This window comes from Agelaius tricolor, unplaced genomic scaffold, assembly GCF_023055355.1.
Source record: "Agelaius tricolor isolate 1412-34295 unplaced genomic scaffold, bAgeTri1.0.p SCAF_18, whole genome shotgun sequence".
NCBI lineage: Eukaryota > Metazoa > Chordata > Aves > Passeriformes > Icteridae > Agelaius > Agelaius tricolor.
The window spans coordinates 725,048-742,578 of NW_027269278.1; the positions used below are offsets into that span (position 1 = coordinate 725,048).

Below are 17,531 nucleotides of genomic sequence, written 5' to 3' on the forward strand. Positions count from 1 at the left end.
GAATATTGGCCAGACCACGTACCTTCTGATCTCCCTCCCTCCCCATTTCTCCATGCAAAAATGGATCATTCTTTCCTTGGACTTCCCCACCCGCCGCGGGTTTTCGTCCCAGTGTTCCAGCATCCACCCCAAAGAGCTATCTCTGGGTATTTCTGGTAAGATTCTCCCAGGGACTTGGGACAATCTTACCAGAGACTAAACTTCTCCCAGGGAGGGTTTTTCCTGGGCTTTCTTCTGGTGTCTGCTCTTTCCCAAACCCATTTTCCCAAAGAATGTTGCGATTTTTCTTACCTTTTCTTGTTTCATCGGGATATCCGCCAGGAGTCCCGTTTCTCTCTCCGATGTTGGGTTTTCTGACTTGCGAAAAGCCGCCAGCTTGACCAAGTTGAGCAGTGAACCGTCCTGACGACTTTGGGCTGTTTTCTTGCCTGTTTTCTCTGGTTTCAGATGGTAGACAAATTCCTGGAATTTTCCAGGCTCGCCTCTCCCCTCCTGATCCCAAAAACGTGACCGCTTTTTCCCCCTAGACTCCCCCGAGTCCCAGGTCTCGTGTGTTTCGAACAAAAACCTTGCACTTCCCCCTTGACTGACCATAGCCCTTGTGGACACGTGGAACTGCAGTCGTGGGGTCCGCTCTCACCCCATGACAAAGTCACATCTCACACACGCATCCGATCACGCTCCTTCCCAACCCCACAATACTTACGGTTCTCTTTCTTGCATGGATTTCTTTGAGCACATTGAATTTTACAGGAAAAAAAACCTCGGGTCTTAGAAATCTCTCTAGAGTTTTCCAAGTTTCTCCAAGAATGGGCCCTCCTGTCTTCCTTGGCTGTGGTTTTGTTTTGCAGCATGCGGATCCGATTACGGTCCGCGGCTCCGGTTGCAGCTCTTTTGTTTTGGATCTCATTGGTTTTCGGAATCCAATTCCACTCAGGCCGCTGAACTCAGCGGGGGCATCCCCCGAGTGGAGAAGGGGTTCCCAGACCCCAATTACAGATCACAGCGGGCTAGTCACCAAATTGTTATAAATGATCAGATTGGTAGCCAAATTTATGAAAAATTTAACAAAGATTTATTGGATCGATAACAAAAAAATAGAATTTCGAAAAAGAACCACCACAGCCAAGACAGTGTCAGCCCTGGGTGCAGGCACTGGGTAAACTAGGGTCCACTGACAAAGTGACAGCGTTTCCCCAGGAGTTCACCCCAAGTGGTTCCAGCAGCTAGCTTATATACAGTTTATTCTGCCTGAGGCAGAGATGACCACACGTTTCTTTGTGTCTCTTCACATGTAGAGCGGGATCCATACGTGTGCAGGAACAGACAAAGACTAATCCGGAGACTCAGACGAATGTCTGAGCATCCAGGCAGAAGGTGCATTCACATGTAGTAGAGTGATACCAGTTCCTGAGTACCGCAGATGTAATCATGCCCAGGTGCAGGTCTTGTGAGTTTCTTGAGACATTCCATCAATCATGGTCCAGGAAGGTCTAGATGCTATCTCCCAGGTGCAGATGTCAGGGGAAATCATCTATGATGGTCCTCCGGGACTGTCCCATTCATACAGTAACAGACCTGATATTATCTTAATGCTGTCTGGGAACTGGTTACAATGAGAATAGAACTCTGTTCTCAGCCAGAGTGGTCAAAGGCATAACTTTGGACCTTCACAATATTTTATACACACATATATCTATCTATATAGCATGAATTATCTCTACCATATATTACAATTATAATCTTTAGTCCTCAAACTCCACACCTTAGAGTGGAAATGTACTAGAAATATTACAGAGTGAATAAAACTGTGACAAAAGTAAAGCTTGAAGCTTGAAGCTTGAAGCCTGGCTGCAATAGGTTGAATAAGGATGTGTTCTGTCCCTTGTCACACATGTGGTGTGCCCCAGCTGTGCCGTGCAGGTGCCTGGACACACATCCCCAGGCTCTGCTTTGTTCCACAGGATTACACAGCCACCATCTCCCTGCGGCAGCGCTGGACAGACCCTCGGCTGGTCTTCCATGGCAACAAGAGCTTCACGCTGGATGCTCGCCTGGTGGAGTTGCTCTGGATGCCAGACACCTACATTGTGGAGTCAAAAAGGTCTTTCCTGCACGATGTCACTGTGGGCAACCGCCTCGTCAGGCTGTTCTCTAATGGCACTGTCTTGTATGCCTTAAGGTACAGAGACCTCTAGCTTTGCTGCTGCTGGCTCAGAATAGATTTCCAGAATTACCCTGGACAGGAGCAGGTACCACCTGTCACAGGTCATGAGTTTGGGGTCAACAAATCAGCTGTGAGCGTTCTCTGCTGACCCATTTCCCTCTGTTCTGGCTTCCAGAAATGCCAGTCAAGGATCAGGATCTCCCATAAAGGTATATGCTGTATCCTGAGGCCTGCTCAGAAAGCTCATGAGTTTAGGTGTCACCGAGAAAAAATCCAGCCAGATGGGGGCATGGGAGGAATGGAAGGAGGACATCACAAAGTAAAATTCAACTGATAGTGAGAAACCATTTGCTTATCCAGTGATGACTTCTGTTTTTTTACCAAGAATTGTATTTGTCCATGAGCTGCAGGAAGGCACCCAGCGCTTGAGTTAGCAATTCCTACAGTGCTCTCCTTAGCTTGCATTAAGTGAGTCCCAGTTACCTCAGCTGCAGAGCAAAACTCACCTACCTCCACATCAGAGAAAGTCAGAGTATGTGTGCAATTAGTCACTGCACCTCAAGTCGCAAGTGCTGATTCCTTAAGATGAGCAAATTGTAGCAATGGGGAAAAAAATGTGACTCTGCACTCTATATCCCACCAGATCAAAGCAAAATTCCTCCTTGGGGTACATTTTCATTGGGGTGGCTGCAGAGAGTGCTTGTTCTTGAAGGTTCTCAGTTAATTCATATCAAAGGTCCAAATAATCTAACTGACAGAGCCGAGCTTTGTGATCCAGTTTGCTGTGTAAAATATGCTTTTATTGCAATTTTCAGAGTTCTTTCTCTCCCTACAGAATCACTACTACTGTTGCCTGTAACATGGACCTGTCAAAATACCCTATGGACACCCAAACATGCCGACTGCAGCTAGAAAGCTGTAAGTATAATGTTCTAGAAAACTCTAAATTTTTTATTCATAAGTAACTACACATCTTGAATATTTGGATTAAGCACAGTGGCTTTCTGGAGTAGATTTTTATTCCTGCAAATTATTATGCCCACAAGAAAACAACTTCTGTGTCATCATTCTTCAAAGGTTTGTGTTGTAATCCACAGCCCAGAAAATTCCTGTCACTGCGCAATTTATGCAAAAAAGTGGTAATAAAGAATATTTATTAAAATGTAGATAATTAAATCTTGCACAGAAAGGATGAGGTAATGTTGGCTGGTTTTCAAAATTCAGATTCTTTTGAACACACAGCTTCTTCAAAACTAACTTGCGAGGTAAGTGCCTGTGATACAGTACAAGAAGGAACAATTCTCACATCTTTAGGTAGCTAATACCTGTTGCAGCCCCCAAATCCCCACTGCAAAAGGACATGGGGAAGGGTGGTTCTCACTAGAATTAGAGTTGAATGTGGCTCTCAAACTCATGAGCTGAAATTAGGGCCAAACCCAGGTTGTGCTACCTGCCCCCCCACTAGGGAGGGGATACAGAGAATGAGGCCCCTGTCAACAGAAGAGTGTCAGACTGAGAAGTCTCAAGAAGAGGAATTATCAGCGAGTTCTGTTCTCAGTTAGATTAAAAGCTCACCTAAGGCAATGCTGGCTGAGAAAGACTCCAAGGCAATGTGGGCCACTGCAGGGTTGCTGTCCCAAAGCTCGGCCAGTGCAGTGCTGCTGCTCCAGACCTGTGATGAGTATGCAGCTCCTGCTGCATGACACAAAACCAGACTTCCACCATCTCAGCATGGAAAAGACCAGATTTTTAATTTCTGGGGTTGCAGCATGAAGCACCTAGGGAAGAACATATTATTTTCACATTAAAATCATATTAGTTCACCATGGTTAACTTTATTACAAAGAATAGCTCCTGAAATAATAATGATTGGCCTCTTCTGCTAAAGTGGAGCATGTTTAGGCCTGGTTTAAAACTGATTGGATCCTACATCATGCTCAGTTGCTGTATAATTCCAATGAAATTACATACATATTGCCCACTGGAGATTTCATTAGGATAAGTGCCCAGAAATAATGCTATTTAAATATACGCCAGATGAATTAACAACAATCTATCACTTATAAAATTTTCCTGATTAACCACGATTTATAAAACCACTTAGGAACTTTGAAAAGTCACATGCTTAGGATTCTACTCAGGGATTCATGCTCTGGACACCTAATTTAGGAGTTCATCACACCCAAGCTCTGGTAATTTGTGTCTAATAAGAAAACACAATTAGATGTAAATAGAGCTGCAACTTCATCTGATTCCTTCTACCAGGACAAATGGTTTATTATCAGAATCACAGCATCCCTACTCATGGTCTCAAAGAAGGGCTCTTAATAAAAAAATTAAATCAGTGAAACTGATGGACTTGTTTCCTAAATTAAGTCAAATTTTTGAAGGGAATGGCAGACTGGCAACTCAGTACAAGATTTACTCCTCAGACTGAGGTATCCCTCAGTCTAATGTGAGGTTATGTCACCCCTGGAGGTACACACTCAGATGGCATATATGGAGTCCCACTGCTTTGAGGCAGGAATTTGGTGTTACCTAAATATTGTGTGCATTTATTTGTCCTCCATAACTTAATGCCTTTGAGGATATGAGGAATTATGTGTAGAAAAGGTTGTTTTTATGAGCAGGTTTCCTGGACAATGTGTACCCAGTCAGAGGAGCCTAGTTCATAACCACATAGCAGTCTCAGCTGTAAGCTCCTGACAAACTGAAAATGCATTTTCTGATGTTTTGAAGCACTTGACTCAGTGAAATGTGCTTCTGCTCTGTGGTAAGGGGCTCAGTGAGATCTGAATTCTCTTAACCACTGTGTTCCTCCTGCTCTCCTCTCAGACACCGGAGAGAGAGTCTGTATTTGAGGGTTAACCACGGCAGTACTAATATCCCATTGTATGTAATCAAGCTGTGTATGACAGCAATGGATTATCTTTGAAAACATGAATACCCCATGTAAACAACTGCAGCAGGCTCTCAGCAGCCTTGCACGTTGTATGTCATTCCCAGAGGTGTGTGTTCCTGTCCACATCTGGAGCAGCAGACCAAGGGCAGTGAAGGAAGCACAGCCAATGTCCCCGCATGGTCAGACACAGCTCAGGGGCCTCTGTCCAGTGTGCAGTGCCAGGATCAGGGTTCTGCTCCCCACAGGAGGCAAAGCAGGGCACAGCTGGGCTCTCCCTGGCCACAGCAGTCACACAGTGTCTGTGTTCTCCTCAGGGGGCTACGATGAGAACGATGTCACCTTCACCTGGCTGAGGGGAAACAACTCCGTGCACGGCATGGAGAAGCTGCGGCTCTCCCAGTACACAGTGGAGCGCTACCACACCCTGGTCTCCAAGTCACAGCAGGAGACAGGTAAATCTGGGAGAGCAAAAAGTAGGGAAGGCTCTTGGGTATTCCCCTTTCCATCTCCTCTCCTTCTGTGGGCCAGGATCGTTTGATTCAGTCCTGAACCAGTAAAGCCTTTAGCAGATCTTAATCTCAGAAAAAGAGATGAACAGAAAGGTGGTGTCATCCTATTAGTTGCAGTCAGGATATTCTGTAAGATGGAAATCCACAGAAAGATGGAAGTTTAAAATATACTGTATTCATTTGATATATTTTAAGGGTTTTTTTCCTTCTTCCTATTTTCCTCCACACATACCTGAAGAAACTCTATCCCTTCTATCCACGTATGCAGTGTATAGGTACTGTGGAAAGCAATGTTTACAGTAACTAGGAGTAAAATTAATTTTTAAAATATACATTTGTTTGTAAATTACAATTCTATCACGATGGAATAACATATTTTTGTAGATCAGAATTCAATGTCTTTTTCATTATCAGTGTAAAATACTCTTTTCTCCAATTACAGATAGTATGAAAGGGGGCAAGACTTCCTTAGAATGACAAGGTTTTAAAAATAACAGTGTTTTGTTGTTTTGTTGCATACATAGCCATGAACAACATGGACTTTGTTTCTACACTTCAAAGGGAATTGTTGTTTATAGAACAGAAATACATCCTGAAAACACTACTGATCCAGCCTCAGAACCCTTATGTCAGTATTTACAACAAATTGGTTTTTAAAAGATGGAGAGCTCAAAAATATACCATTATCAAATATCACAAATCACTAATGAAAATGGGAGTCTGATTCTCTGTGATGATAAGGCACAGGGGTGCTTTGGGATGTGAGCCCAGAGCCTGCTGACATCAAGAGACAATGTTTTGTCTGTTTTTCAGCCATCAGGTAAGGCTGAACCTAGCAGTGCCCTTCAGAGCAGGTGTTGGGAAAGGTGCTGTGCTGAGTGTGAGAGAGCAGGTGAGATTATCAGCCCTGCTCTGCTCAGAGCTGAGGCCCTGCTGTAACATTCCTGTCATGCTCAGGGGCAGGAACCCTTTGCAAGGCATCTGCTGTTCAGATGGGGTTGTTCAGATGCCACTTTGTCTGTCAGTGCTGTGTGTGTCCTCCCGTGTCAGGTGTGTTACCTGCATAAACTCTGCTGAGCTCCATCAGCTGGTGCTGGTGCTGGGCTGTCCCAGTTTTACTTCGGGGGTCCTTGGGAACCTCACATTCACCAAGTCTCTTCTTTCATAAACAGGCAGTTACCCACGACTGATATTACAGTTTGAACTGAGAAGAAATGTCCTTTACTTCATATTGGAGACCTATGTGCCCTCCACTCTGCTTGTCATGTTGTCCTGGGTATCTTTTTGGATCACACTGGACTCAGTGCCTGCAAGAACCTGCATTGGTGAGTTCTTGCCTGAAGAATGGAGAAGATTTAAGCAGACAGAGGAGCCTTTGAAGGCTGGGTAGATGGTACTTTTCTTGAGCTACCTGCTCAGGGATAAATGGTCTGCTCGCCTCTGCTGTTCTTTGGGGCAGAGCTGGGTTGGTGTGGGGGAGATGCTGCAGCAGGGACATGTGCCCACCTGCAGGGCTCTGTGTGGCTGAAGCTCTCAGGAGATCCATTGCAGAGTAGAGGACAGGGCACAGGTGGTGTGCTTTGGAGAAAGCAGGATGGAGGGATTTCTTTACTGAAAGCATGAAAAACAATAGAGCCAACTGCCTGTTGGAGCCAAGCTCCCAAAGGCAGGGAGAGCCTGTGTGAAGCTAGTGAATGCTACAAAATATTTCAGTTGCTATGATGGATGATTTGGCTTTGGTAAGAAGTGATGTGCTTTAACCAGCCAGCAATGGAGAGCAATGACATGAACAGAAGGGTAGGCCAAGACTTCTCCAAAGTGTCCACAAGAAAAATGTCTCTCTGTTTCCAAGGAGTTACAACAGTGCTTTCTATGACAACTCTGATGATCGGCTCACGAAGTTCACTTTCAAAAACCAACTGTTTCATTAAGGCCATTGATGTTTATCTTGGCATCTGCTTCAGCTTCATCTTTGGTGCCCTTGTGGAATATGCAGTGGCTCACTACAGCTCCTCACAGAAATGTGCAGCTAAAGTACCAGAAGAGGTAAGGCCCGATGTACCTTAATAAGGCCAGTGGTCTTGGACTGGCAATAATTAGTTCTCCATTAACTGAACAAGACAAATGGTCTTCTTGCTATAGATACATCAACAATGTTTCTCCTAACTGGCACTAAATCTAAACTTTTGTGTGTAACAAATACATGAATAGCACAGGACTGCTGTGTTTCTGGCAGACTTGTGAGCCGCAGCCTTAGCTGGCAGTCCTGTTGGGTTCACAGGATCACATCCAGAAAGGCACTTGGGCCAGGCACTGGATTGGGTCCACAGCCCTGAGTTGAGCTCATGTGAGCAGGAAGCACCACTGCTTCTTTCAAATGCACTCAGAGAAGAGCCAGTATAACACAACTCTTCACTCTTCTGTCAAATAACTCCAATAAGGGAGGTACTTCCCTCTGCCAGAGGAAAACTGAACCCTTCTTCCTCCTTTCCCAGAAGGCGCTTCCAAACATCTGTCCCACAGTGTTCTGTGGGGATTGTGAGAGTGAGTTGTTCAAGGGCTCAGCTTTAGTGTGAGAAATTAAATAATCAGGTATGACTGTAGTCCAGTTGTCATCAAGGGCCCAGATCCTGTTGGGAAAAAGGAGGTTTCCCACTGCAATACTGAGTTCCCAGCCATTAAGCTACTGGGTAGCCAGGAAGAGATGGATGTTGGATTATCCAGAGTAAAACTTGCTCAAGGATCTGAAAATATCTCTAGAAATACAGTGGTGGAAACAGGCATCTCTTGGACCTCAGGCCCTCCTAGGATTAGGCAGCAGCTGAAAGGTGTGTTTGAGTATTGGGATGACCACATATGAAGCTGTACTCTTACGTCTTTATCCTTATGGTCTTCCTCCTCTGCAGGAGAAGACAGACCTTAAAACTGTCCACCCTTGTTTCCTAGGGGCCTGCAAATGAACTGACTGAAGAAATGGAAGAAGTTAACATCACTAACATCCTCAAAAATTCCATCACCAGCTATAAACAAAAAATCAGCTTCACAAGCATTGAGATTTCCAGCGATAATGTTAACTGCAGTGACTTGACCATGAAAAATCATGAGAAAATCAAATGTGTCTTGAGGAACAAAATGCACAGGATCATTGGTTATTTCACAATTCAGAACCCTGGCAATGTGGATCACTACTCCAAATTGCTTTTCCCTTTGTTTTTCATGGTAGTCAATGTGTTTTACTGGGCTTATTATCTATATTTTTAGTAGAAATTAGTTGCTTCATTCTCCTACTTCAGCAGGAGTGGAATTGTGCCAGTGGGCATCCATGTACCTAACCTCAGTGAATTCAATGTGGACAAAAAGCTTCCTTGTGTTTCCTGAGGTACCCAGCAGAAGTGTGTGAGGTGTGCATGCATCAGCAGCACTGACTCTGACAGCAGCTCTTCAGCTGAGTGGCTATGCTGGGCTCTTCTGCTCATAGCTGCATTTCATACCACACTTCACTTGTCTGGAGATGGGTGTGCAGGACTGCACTGGCAGCTGCAGAGCACTACAGGTGGCAGAATTATTTTGGTAGCTTGGAGCAGGTTGGAACCTTCAAGATGAGATGTCCCAGAGGATGAATAGGATCATGACTGTTATTCTTTGTTTGCCAGAGAGAACAGAGGGACTGTGATTGCCTCCTCAATAGCTGCTCTGTTGCAGTGAGAGCCCCGAGGCAGCAGCAGGAGCTCAGTGCAGTGCAGCACAGTGGGATGCTTCTGTGCATGGTGCTGCTTTGTCCTGGATGGTGCAGAGCCAGGACAGTGATTCGGTACTGCACAGTGGTGCCTCACTGCTTTTAACCTGTAACTCACTGAAGTAACCCTCACTTGCTGAAGTTCTACATCCCTGAGACAGATGAAGGGTTGTTGTTTGTTGAGTTGCATTTTTTCAGAGATTTGGGAACATGAAATAGAGGCAACAAAATAATTTTGTAACCCATCTCTTATACTCTTCCTCTTGTACTGCACGTGAACAGATTCTACCACTTTCCATGTCTTCCTCACAAATTATTTTCTGTCCTGGAGAATGCTTCCTTTGGCCTTCACTGCTACAAGCAGCTCTCAGTCCTTGCCAGCCATAGGCACAAGTAGCCATTTGTCATCCCCTCCTTTACATGGCTGTGCAGCTGCGGCAAGTCAACAGTGCTGCTGGGTGTAAAACGTGCATGGGTTTGGGGTAGGCTAGTCTAAATCACCCTTTCAGTCTCACACTTTCACTTTTAGGCTGACACACTGTTACTTTTTTGAGAAAAATCATATACTAAGTGGGATCTGGAAACTACCTGAAGTCAGCTTTGTTTATCCTGCAATCAGCAGAAGCCAAAGTTTTCTTTTAAAGATAAATGAAATGCAGCCACACAGTTACATTAAAGAACCAAATACGATTTGGTACTGTGTAGCTTAAAAATACTGGAAGTCTTTATTTGCTGTTTGTAAAATGAACATTTTATGGCAGACTCCCCCACCTGGCACCCTTTTTTGGTCTGTGCTGCTTTCATCACTGAGAGGGGGCAATCCTGCAGTTATGTGGGCAGAATCGGAATTGCCTGCAGTGGCTCCATTCAGCAGAGTTCTGGCTGGGTGAGGCCTCTCAGTTTGTAGCTTATGTTAAGAGTCTCAGCATGCAGTGTTTGCTTAGCTTAAGTATCTCTTCTTGGGGGTTCCTAGAGAAGGTGAACAGAGCACATGAAACTATAGATTTTTTACTTTAATAACTTTTTATTGAACCACTTCACCACACTGTACTTTGAGAGATCTAACCCAGATATTCATAAATCATCACTTTAACAAAGAGCAGCACAAGAAGACAGAGGGGAACAGGCTGACAATGGCAAGTGGATAAACACAAACTCCAATAATGAAGTGTTGGCTTGTATATACTGGCATTTGAAGTCCATTCCATAAAATGTAATAAAGTGAATGTTTGTGATATGAACCCCTCAGAGAGATTCTCTACCAAAAAAAAAAAATCATCTCCTCTCTCTATTGGTTTCTTTCTTTAAAACCCAACTAAAATGCCCTTATGTGTTTTACACTAGTCACCAAATATTAATGTTAACAAAAGGAATTTCATTGTACAAAGCCCTCCAAGATGATCGAGTCCAGCTGTTCCCCCAGCCCTGCCAAGGCCACCACTAGCCCCTGTTCCAAATTTAAAAGCCACATCCACATGGCTTTTAAATCCCTCCGGGGATGGGTACTCCACCACTGCCCTGGGCAGTCTGTTCCAATGCCACCACCTTTCCGTGAAGAAATTTTCCATAATATCCAACTAGAGCCTGCCCTGGCCCAGCCTGAGGCCGTTCCCTCTGCTCCTGTCCCTGTTCCCTGGAGCACAGCCCAACCCCCCCGGCTGTCCCCTCCTGGCAGGAGCTGTGCAGAGCCACAAGGTCCCTGCTGAGTCTCCTTTGCTCCAGGCTGAGCCCCTGCCCAGCTCCCTCAGCTGCTCCTCACATGACTTATGCTACAGACCCTTTTCCAGAAAGGCCTTCTGCAACCTGAACAATACCTGATTTCAGCAGGTGGCTGCTCTCAGGGCTTGCTTTCATTTGCCACAGCTTTTGTTATGACTTTGCTGGCACCAGGGGTGAATCCTATTTCCCTCAAGAGACAGGAGTAGTTTATGCAAAATCCCTGTGCAGCAGAGACAAGGTGAGAGAATGTTGCTTATATCATAGCTTGGATTCTGGTCGCTTTCCCAGAGGAAGACCAAGATGGAATATCTCTGCATTCACTGTCATGGAGAAGACTCAGTACTGCTGTGAGAGAAAGCAGGAGCATCTGAAGGAACATCCCCCAAATTTCCTCTCTGTGCCTGATTTCCTGGCTGGTTTTAGGGACAGGTAGTTTTTGCTAATGTGACTTTGCATTATAAAGTTTCCTTTGCTTTGGAAAATATTAACTTTGCTCTGTTGACAGACAGGCCCTTCAGTTATAGCTGGAATATCCTAAAGCTTTAGTTCCCAGTAATAATAGGCTAAACTACAGCACCACTAGAGGCAAAAACTACATTATTTGAAATGAAACTTCTCATAAATATCCAGCTGTGAAGTAATTTTATATCAGCTGCTCTTATATAAACTGGAAAAGGCAAACTGTCCTATCCATCAGCATTAAGGTTGGCAATAAAAATTACTCTGTATTCATAGCAAATTTTGGAGATCTCCCTTTCCATTAGACTTTCCCAGGAAACACTGTGGTTACCACTCTGAAGAACTTTGCTGGTAGCAGCACCAGTGTCAACTGTGAGTTTCAGCCTCCTCATGTTCCTCCTATCTCTGCCTCTGTAGGGGAGGGATGGATGGGCACCCACAGCAGCCAGAGATGACACTGCTGCTCAGACTGTCTGCTAAAAGCACCTTGAAACATTGTTGAAGTCAGAACTGTGTCAGGGTTTTCTATTTTGTTTTCTTCCAGCCCCTCTTCAAATGCTTGGAGCACATTTGTTGCAGGTCTGCAGGAGAATAGCGAGGGGCACACATGGATGTTGCTGGACACTTTCATGCCAGCCGCACCCTGGTGGCAGAGGTAAGTGGGTGCCACCCAGAGCCCTACCTGTATTTCCCACCCTTTGCTGCCCACTGCCTGCAGGCCCCCCAGTCCACTATCCCATTTCTGTCCTGCTGCTTGTAGCTGGCAGCATGTGCAAGACTCTTTCTTGTGTTGCTCTTTTATTCTCTGGGTTTGTGGGCCAAGGTCTGATGTGTTTTCCCCAAGCCCTGGTGTCTTTGAAGCCCTGCTGTACCTGGTAGCACTCTCATGTCACTGGTGATGTACACAGCAACTGCCTTTGACACAAAAATTGCTTCACTCTGCATGAAACTGCAGTAAAACATGTCACCTGAAAGTACTGTGGTCTGTGCAAAATAGACGGCTAATGGAAAAATGTCGCAGTACAGCTAGTCTGTACCTGAACAAGATAAATCTGGCCATAACAAATCCAATTTGGCTGACCTAGCTCATTCTAGAAAAGAGGTAGCAGACCCAACCCTGTTCAAACTTAAATGCAGATACCCCACTGGCCAGAGAGCTGGGCGGAGAGAGGTCTCATCCAATCAGCCATCTGGGCCTGGAAGATGCAAAGCCCCATAAAAAGGGCAGCCATAATAAACTCACTGCTGTTTGCTGATCTTGATCAGTGTGTAGTGCCCTGTGTCTGTCTCCAGTCCAACACCCCATGTAACAGAAAAGCATTCCCAAAACAAAGGCAGAAGGTGAACAAAAGTTCATGGTTTCCTCTCAACAGGAAGAGGAACGATGATGGCTTTTGCTTCTATACAGCAATACGTGATGGAAGGGTACAGAAAAAGGGTGAAGAGGAGCAGGCTAAATTTGCCAGGCTAGAAATGTGGGCAGGGCATATGGATGAAATGTCCTCCTGGTATTTTCTGTGAAAGTCTCCTTGCTGCAACTCTCATCTCTCAAGAGAATGACTTCAGGGAAATGCTTGATTAACAGCTGCTGATGTTTCCAGCACCACCTTTCCGTTCTGGGATGGGAGGCTCAGGTGTTTCTGGATAAGGCTGCAGAGTTTTCAGAAATTTAGTCTACTTAAAGGACAGAAGAGACACTGAACAGGCTTGAAAAAAAACCTTTGATATATCTGGCCCCTTGGAAAGAAATAACTTGTAGGAAGAGGAGTCAGTAAGCCTGTATTGAAACAAACCCAGCAGCTAGTACCAGCACAGTACTATCAGGCACTTCTTTCATCTTTTTAAGTTAAAATTTGTCTGCAGTGACCAATAATGAATATGCTGAAATACATAACAGGAGAAATCTACAGAGAGCCACTGTTGGAGACAGGCGCAAGGTGAGTCACCAAAAGTCTGGTCAAAGCCTTTCATGGAAAGGTCAGCTTACAGGTAGGGGACAAACATTAATTTTGATTTTTTTTTTTTAATTATATGTTAAACCCTAAAAAAATGAACCTACATTTTAAGCTACAAAGAGAATAATTAACATCTTATTAAAATATGCAAAAATTATAATTTAATTATACAATTATAGTCTAATAGCTCCACTGTATTTTGCATATTAGGGAACAATTGCTTTCTTAAAGCTCCTAGCAGAATCATTTACTTGATGCTGGAGAATAAGTTAATTATGGATCTCCTGCCTTTGATTAATGGATTTAATAATCATGTTACAGTAGGATTAACTTATAGTTCATGTGCTTACAGTACTAATGATAAAATGAAAGCAGTGTCAGCACATTGGACTGGCCCCAGAAAAGGCCCTGTCTGGAGATCCCAGGACTGCCCCAGTCAGCATTTCTGGGAGGAGCCAGCACATGGCATCAGTCATGCCCATTTGCCACTTATTTCAACAAAATTAAATACTGCTCTCAGGTGAGCTAAGCACCTTGACTGAAGCTCAGTTCTGGTACTATGGGTGGAAAAGTTTTCCTAGGAGATGGGTACAGTAGCAGGTAATGCACTTACCTACTGGGCACAGCCACCTGAGGCCTGCTCTGACCCAGTATAACAGGCTGAACATTCTTTAATGCTTCTTTTGGGCACATAATACAAGTATAAAATTCCTTGGATAGAAACACATGGAATCAGCCAAGATTTCCTATTTCTAAGGAACTTCAAGTATAGGTAATTAGTACAACCTAAGGGACAGAGCACTCTAGTTTCTAAACTTGACTCCAAATGTTTAAGGAGAGGAACCATTGCAGGACAGAGAAGGTAGAAGGAACATGTGGAAGGTTTTTGTATTTTGCTGTTACTTCTTACAGGACTCCTGTGCCTATGTAGGAACCAGGTCTGCAAGTCTGGCAGGAGCTGAATTGAGAAACCTTCACTGACTTAAAACTCAAGTAGACACAAATAAAAATAGAATAAAGAACCAAACCATATTTTGACTGAAAGAGCAGTACCTCAAAAATCACCAGCAACAGAATTTCAAATTGCATCAGCCACATACCTTACTTATTATGATACAAAGCAGAACAATGTGATACAAATCAGAAGCTGAGCATAATACAGCCCTGGGCTGCTTTGCCGTGTCCCTTCCCTGCCCATCATCCAGCCTGTGTTTCCACAGGAAGGTGGCAGAACTCCTTGCACTGATCGTGCCATATGGAAATACTGGGGAAAAGCCAGGGAAATTGCTGCACAGCCAGTACAGCCCTTCCTGCTGAGACCAGGGCATGTGAATACTGCTCCACCTCCCTGTTCAGGACATGATCCTCCAAGGTGTCATTTCCCAGCTGATGGCAGCCAGCTCCCCATCCCTGCAGCCTCCTGCCCTTGCTAGGACTGTGAGCCTCCAGTGCCCTTGCCCTGCAGGCAGCACCTGGGGGCTGCTGGCTGAAAGCACAGGGCACTGTGCTGGTTGTCCTGCAGCTCCAGTGGTGACATTCATCCACGGCTGCTTGTGTTTGCTTCTGGAATATACTTAGGGTTTATTCAAGGTTTGTGCTGAAAATCAGCACTTTTCCTTACCAAAGCAAGCTTCAGGGATTAGAGACAGCCTAAAATCATGCATAATATATTCCTGAAGCAGATGGAACTATGCCTTTAATGTGCCTCTGAAAACCCAGCTGTGCATCCTGCTCTCTCTCCCTCCCCCCCTCTGCTCTGACTGCCACACACCCATCCTGAGCTGAGGAGAACTGTGGGGAGTTCTCCTCAGCTTGTCACAGCTGGCTTGATAATGAAAGACATTCAGAGACTTACCAGGCCATTTCTCCATGTCATACCACAGTGCTTTAACCTCAATTTGTTCCAGGTGATCTCAGGAATCTGTGACCAAGTAACCCTCAGATGCAGATCATCTGCCAGGTGGCAGCTGTTTAAACAATACTGCAGGCGCTTCCAGTTCTTAATTTAGAGGCTGAACCCACCAAGAATTCAGATTACATGAGTCAGGTAAATGCCAAAAATGCTTTCTAGGACATCTATGATGGGTTTTCTCTGTGCCAGCTCACAGGAGGTACTTCCTTGCAATACACTCACTGTTTTTCAGCACTAAGATCCCAGGTTTCCTGAGAGATGCCAAACAAACCTCACCCTGCCAGGGGTGTTGCTGGCCTGCAGCTCCTTCCTGCTTTAGCTCCACTTTGCACATATGGCTTCACCCCTATAAACATTCCTTTACTTCATATGAGCCTTAGCAAATCCTTGTCCTATAGGTACTCCTCCCCTACAGCTGTAACACAAGCTGTACCGACAGATAATGAAATAGACTGTGATGACTAGACCCTATAATGCAAAACTAAATGTCCAATTAGGACTTGATAAAGAAATGTGAAATAAAACACATCAAACTGGACAAAATAATCAATTTCCCATTAAATTGAGGTTACTTTTTTTTCTGACTCTCAATGTAAAAAGCATCAATTACACACACAATTTACTTCTTTACAGTCTGATTCAGAGTTCAAAGCAAAAACTTGCACATCCAGAATATGAATTATCCCAGTGATCAGAGGAAAAAACTCAATGCCCTGCAGGTATCTCCAGGCTGGCTTTGAAAAGTGTGATCAGTGTAGGCTGGGGGAAATTGCATTTTGTGCTGTTCAGGAGAAGGAAGTGATTTTGAAGCAGCCTGCTACTTAACTCAAAGGAAGAGGTAATCTCAAATGGTGCAGAAGGTATGGGAGCTGAATTTAGGAAAAGCTGTGGAAATGGGATGAAAAGTAAATATATGACCTCAAAAGATTTGCTTTTGTGAATGCAGCCAGAGGATGCAAGGCTGGTACAACAAAATGCATCCTTCACTGAGCTTATGCAAGGACTTACACACCAAGAACAAAAAAAAGAGGAGGAAAAGCTTCTTGTGAAAGATTTTAAGTAGGCCACAAGCATGACTTCTCTTTTACTTCAGCTTGTTAACAGTGTCCTAGTTTTATGTGTTTATCTTCAAACTGTGATGCATGTAGGATTATTTTAAGCTAGCACCCAGAGACATTTGCTTTGTAGCTAGTGGTGATCTTTGATCCATGGCATTGAGCCATGCTTGCAGGGCTGCAGGTCCATGATGCTTCACTTCCACCCCCACAACCAGGAAGATGAATTGCTGGTGAGCTGCATATGGTTTGAACAATAGTAACAGCAGTCCGTGGGCTACAAAATCTCAGCAGCAGGGCAAAGGAAGGGAGGTTTCTGCCAGGAGATAGGGAGCACATCTAAATCCTGAGATGGAGAAAGAACAGTACAACACCTGGTGAGAAATGACCCTGCAAAGCCATCTCCCTGAACTGGCAGCCATATACACACAGGAAAAGCATGGAAAGAAATCCAAGCTACCTCTTTCATCTTCCTTCATAACCTGCAGTGTAAGCACATCTTAAGAAACTAAGGCAAAGAAGTGCTTTGAAAAGATGAGCACAGGATCTAATACTTGAGCAGAATCTCCTTCTGAAGCTGCAGCAGTTTGCTCAGTTTGCCTGTGCTCTAAACCTTTGCACATTGTTCTTAGAGCCAAACATGGACCACGTTATTTTGTGTTGCAAAGCACGGACACCCATAAACACCGAGCAGAAAATATATGGAGAGACAAACAATGGGCCCTTTAATGATTACAGGCATCTTTCATCTTAAACCTGAGAGTTTAAAGTCAGTTGCAGCTAACTTGGATTGCCTCTTGCTTGTATAGAGCCTGTAAATAAAGTGTTAATTCAGAGCCCTTAGCTGTGATCAGGAATGCATCACATTTGGTGTTGCATCAAGCTCTAGTCTCTAGAGTACTGCCCAAGCCCCAGGGCACAGGGGTGCTACTTTGTACACATATTTATCTTTTTGTGGACATCTATTTTGCCTGATGTAGGGGAGGGCCACTCATAGCAGTGACTTTTTTTATTTTACACTCCTTGTCCCTGTCCCCCTTTCCACAATAGCTGCAATGTAATGTTTCAGTAGAGCAAGGCTTTGCAAATTTGGCTCAATGAGACATGGAGCAAACAG

The 17,531-nt window shown here is 44.5% G+C and overlaps 1 protein-coding gene across 1 annotated transcript in view; it reads left to right on the plus strand.

The window, feature by feature from the left end:
* The window catches only part of LOC139597544 (gamma-aminobutyric acid receptor subunit pi-like), a 29,919-nt gene extending 14,599 nt beyond the window's left edge, over window positions 1-15,320 (plus strand). Inside the window, exons 4-9 of the mRNA XM_071442972.1 lie at window positions 1,965-2,182; window positions 3,003-3,085; window positions 5,384-5,521; window positions 6,751-6,903; window positions 7,431-7,624; window positions 8,525-15,320. Of these exons, the coding sequence (XP_071299073.1) occupies window positions 1,965-2,182; window positions 3,003-3,085; window positions 5,384-5,521; window positions 6,751-6,903; window positions 7,431-7,624; window positions 8,525-8,839 (1,101 nt within the window). The 3' untranslated portion in view covers window positions 8,840-15,320. The remainder of the gene's footprint in view (window positions 1-1,964; window positions 2,183-3,002; window positions 3,086-5,383; window positions 5,522-6,750; window positions 6,904-7,430; window positions 7,625-8,524) is intronic.
* The last annotated feature ends 2,211 nt before the right edge of the window (window positions 15,321-17,531 follow it).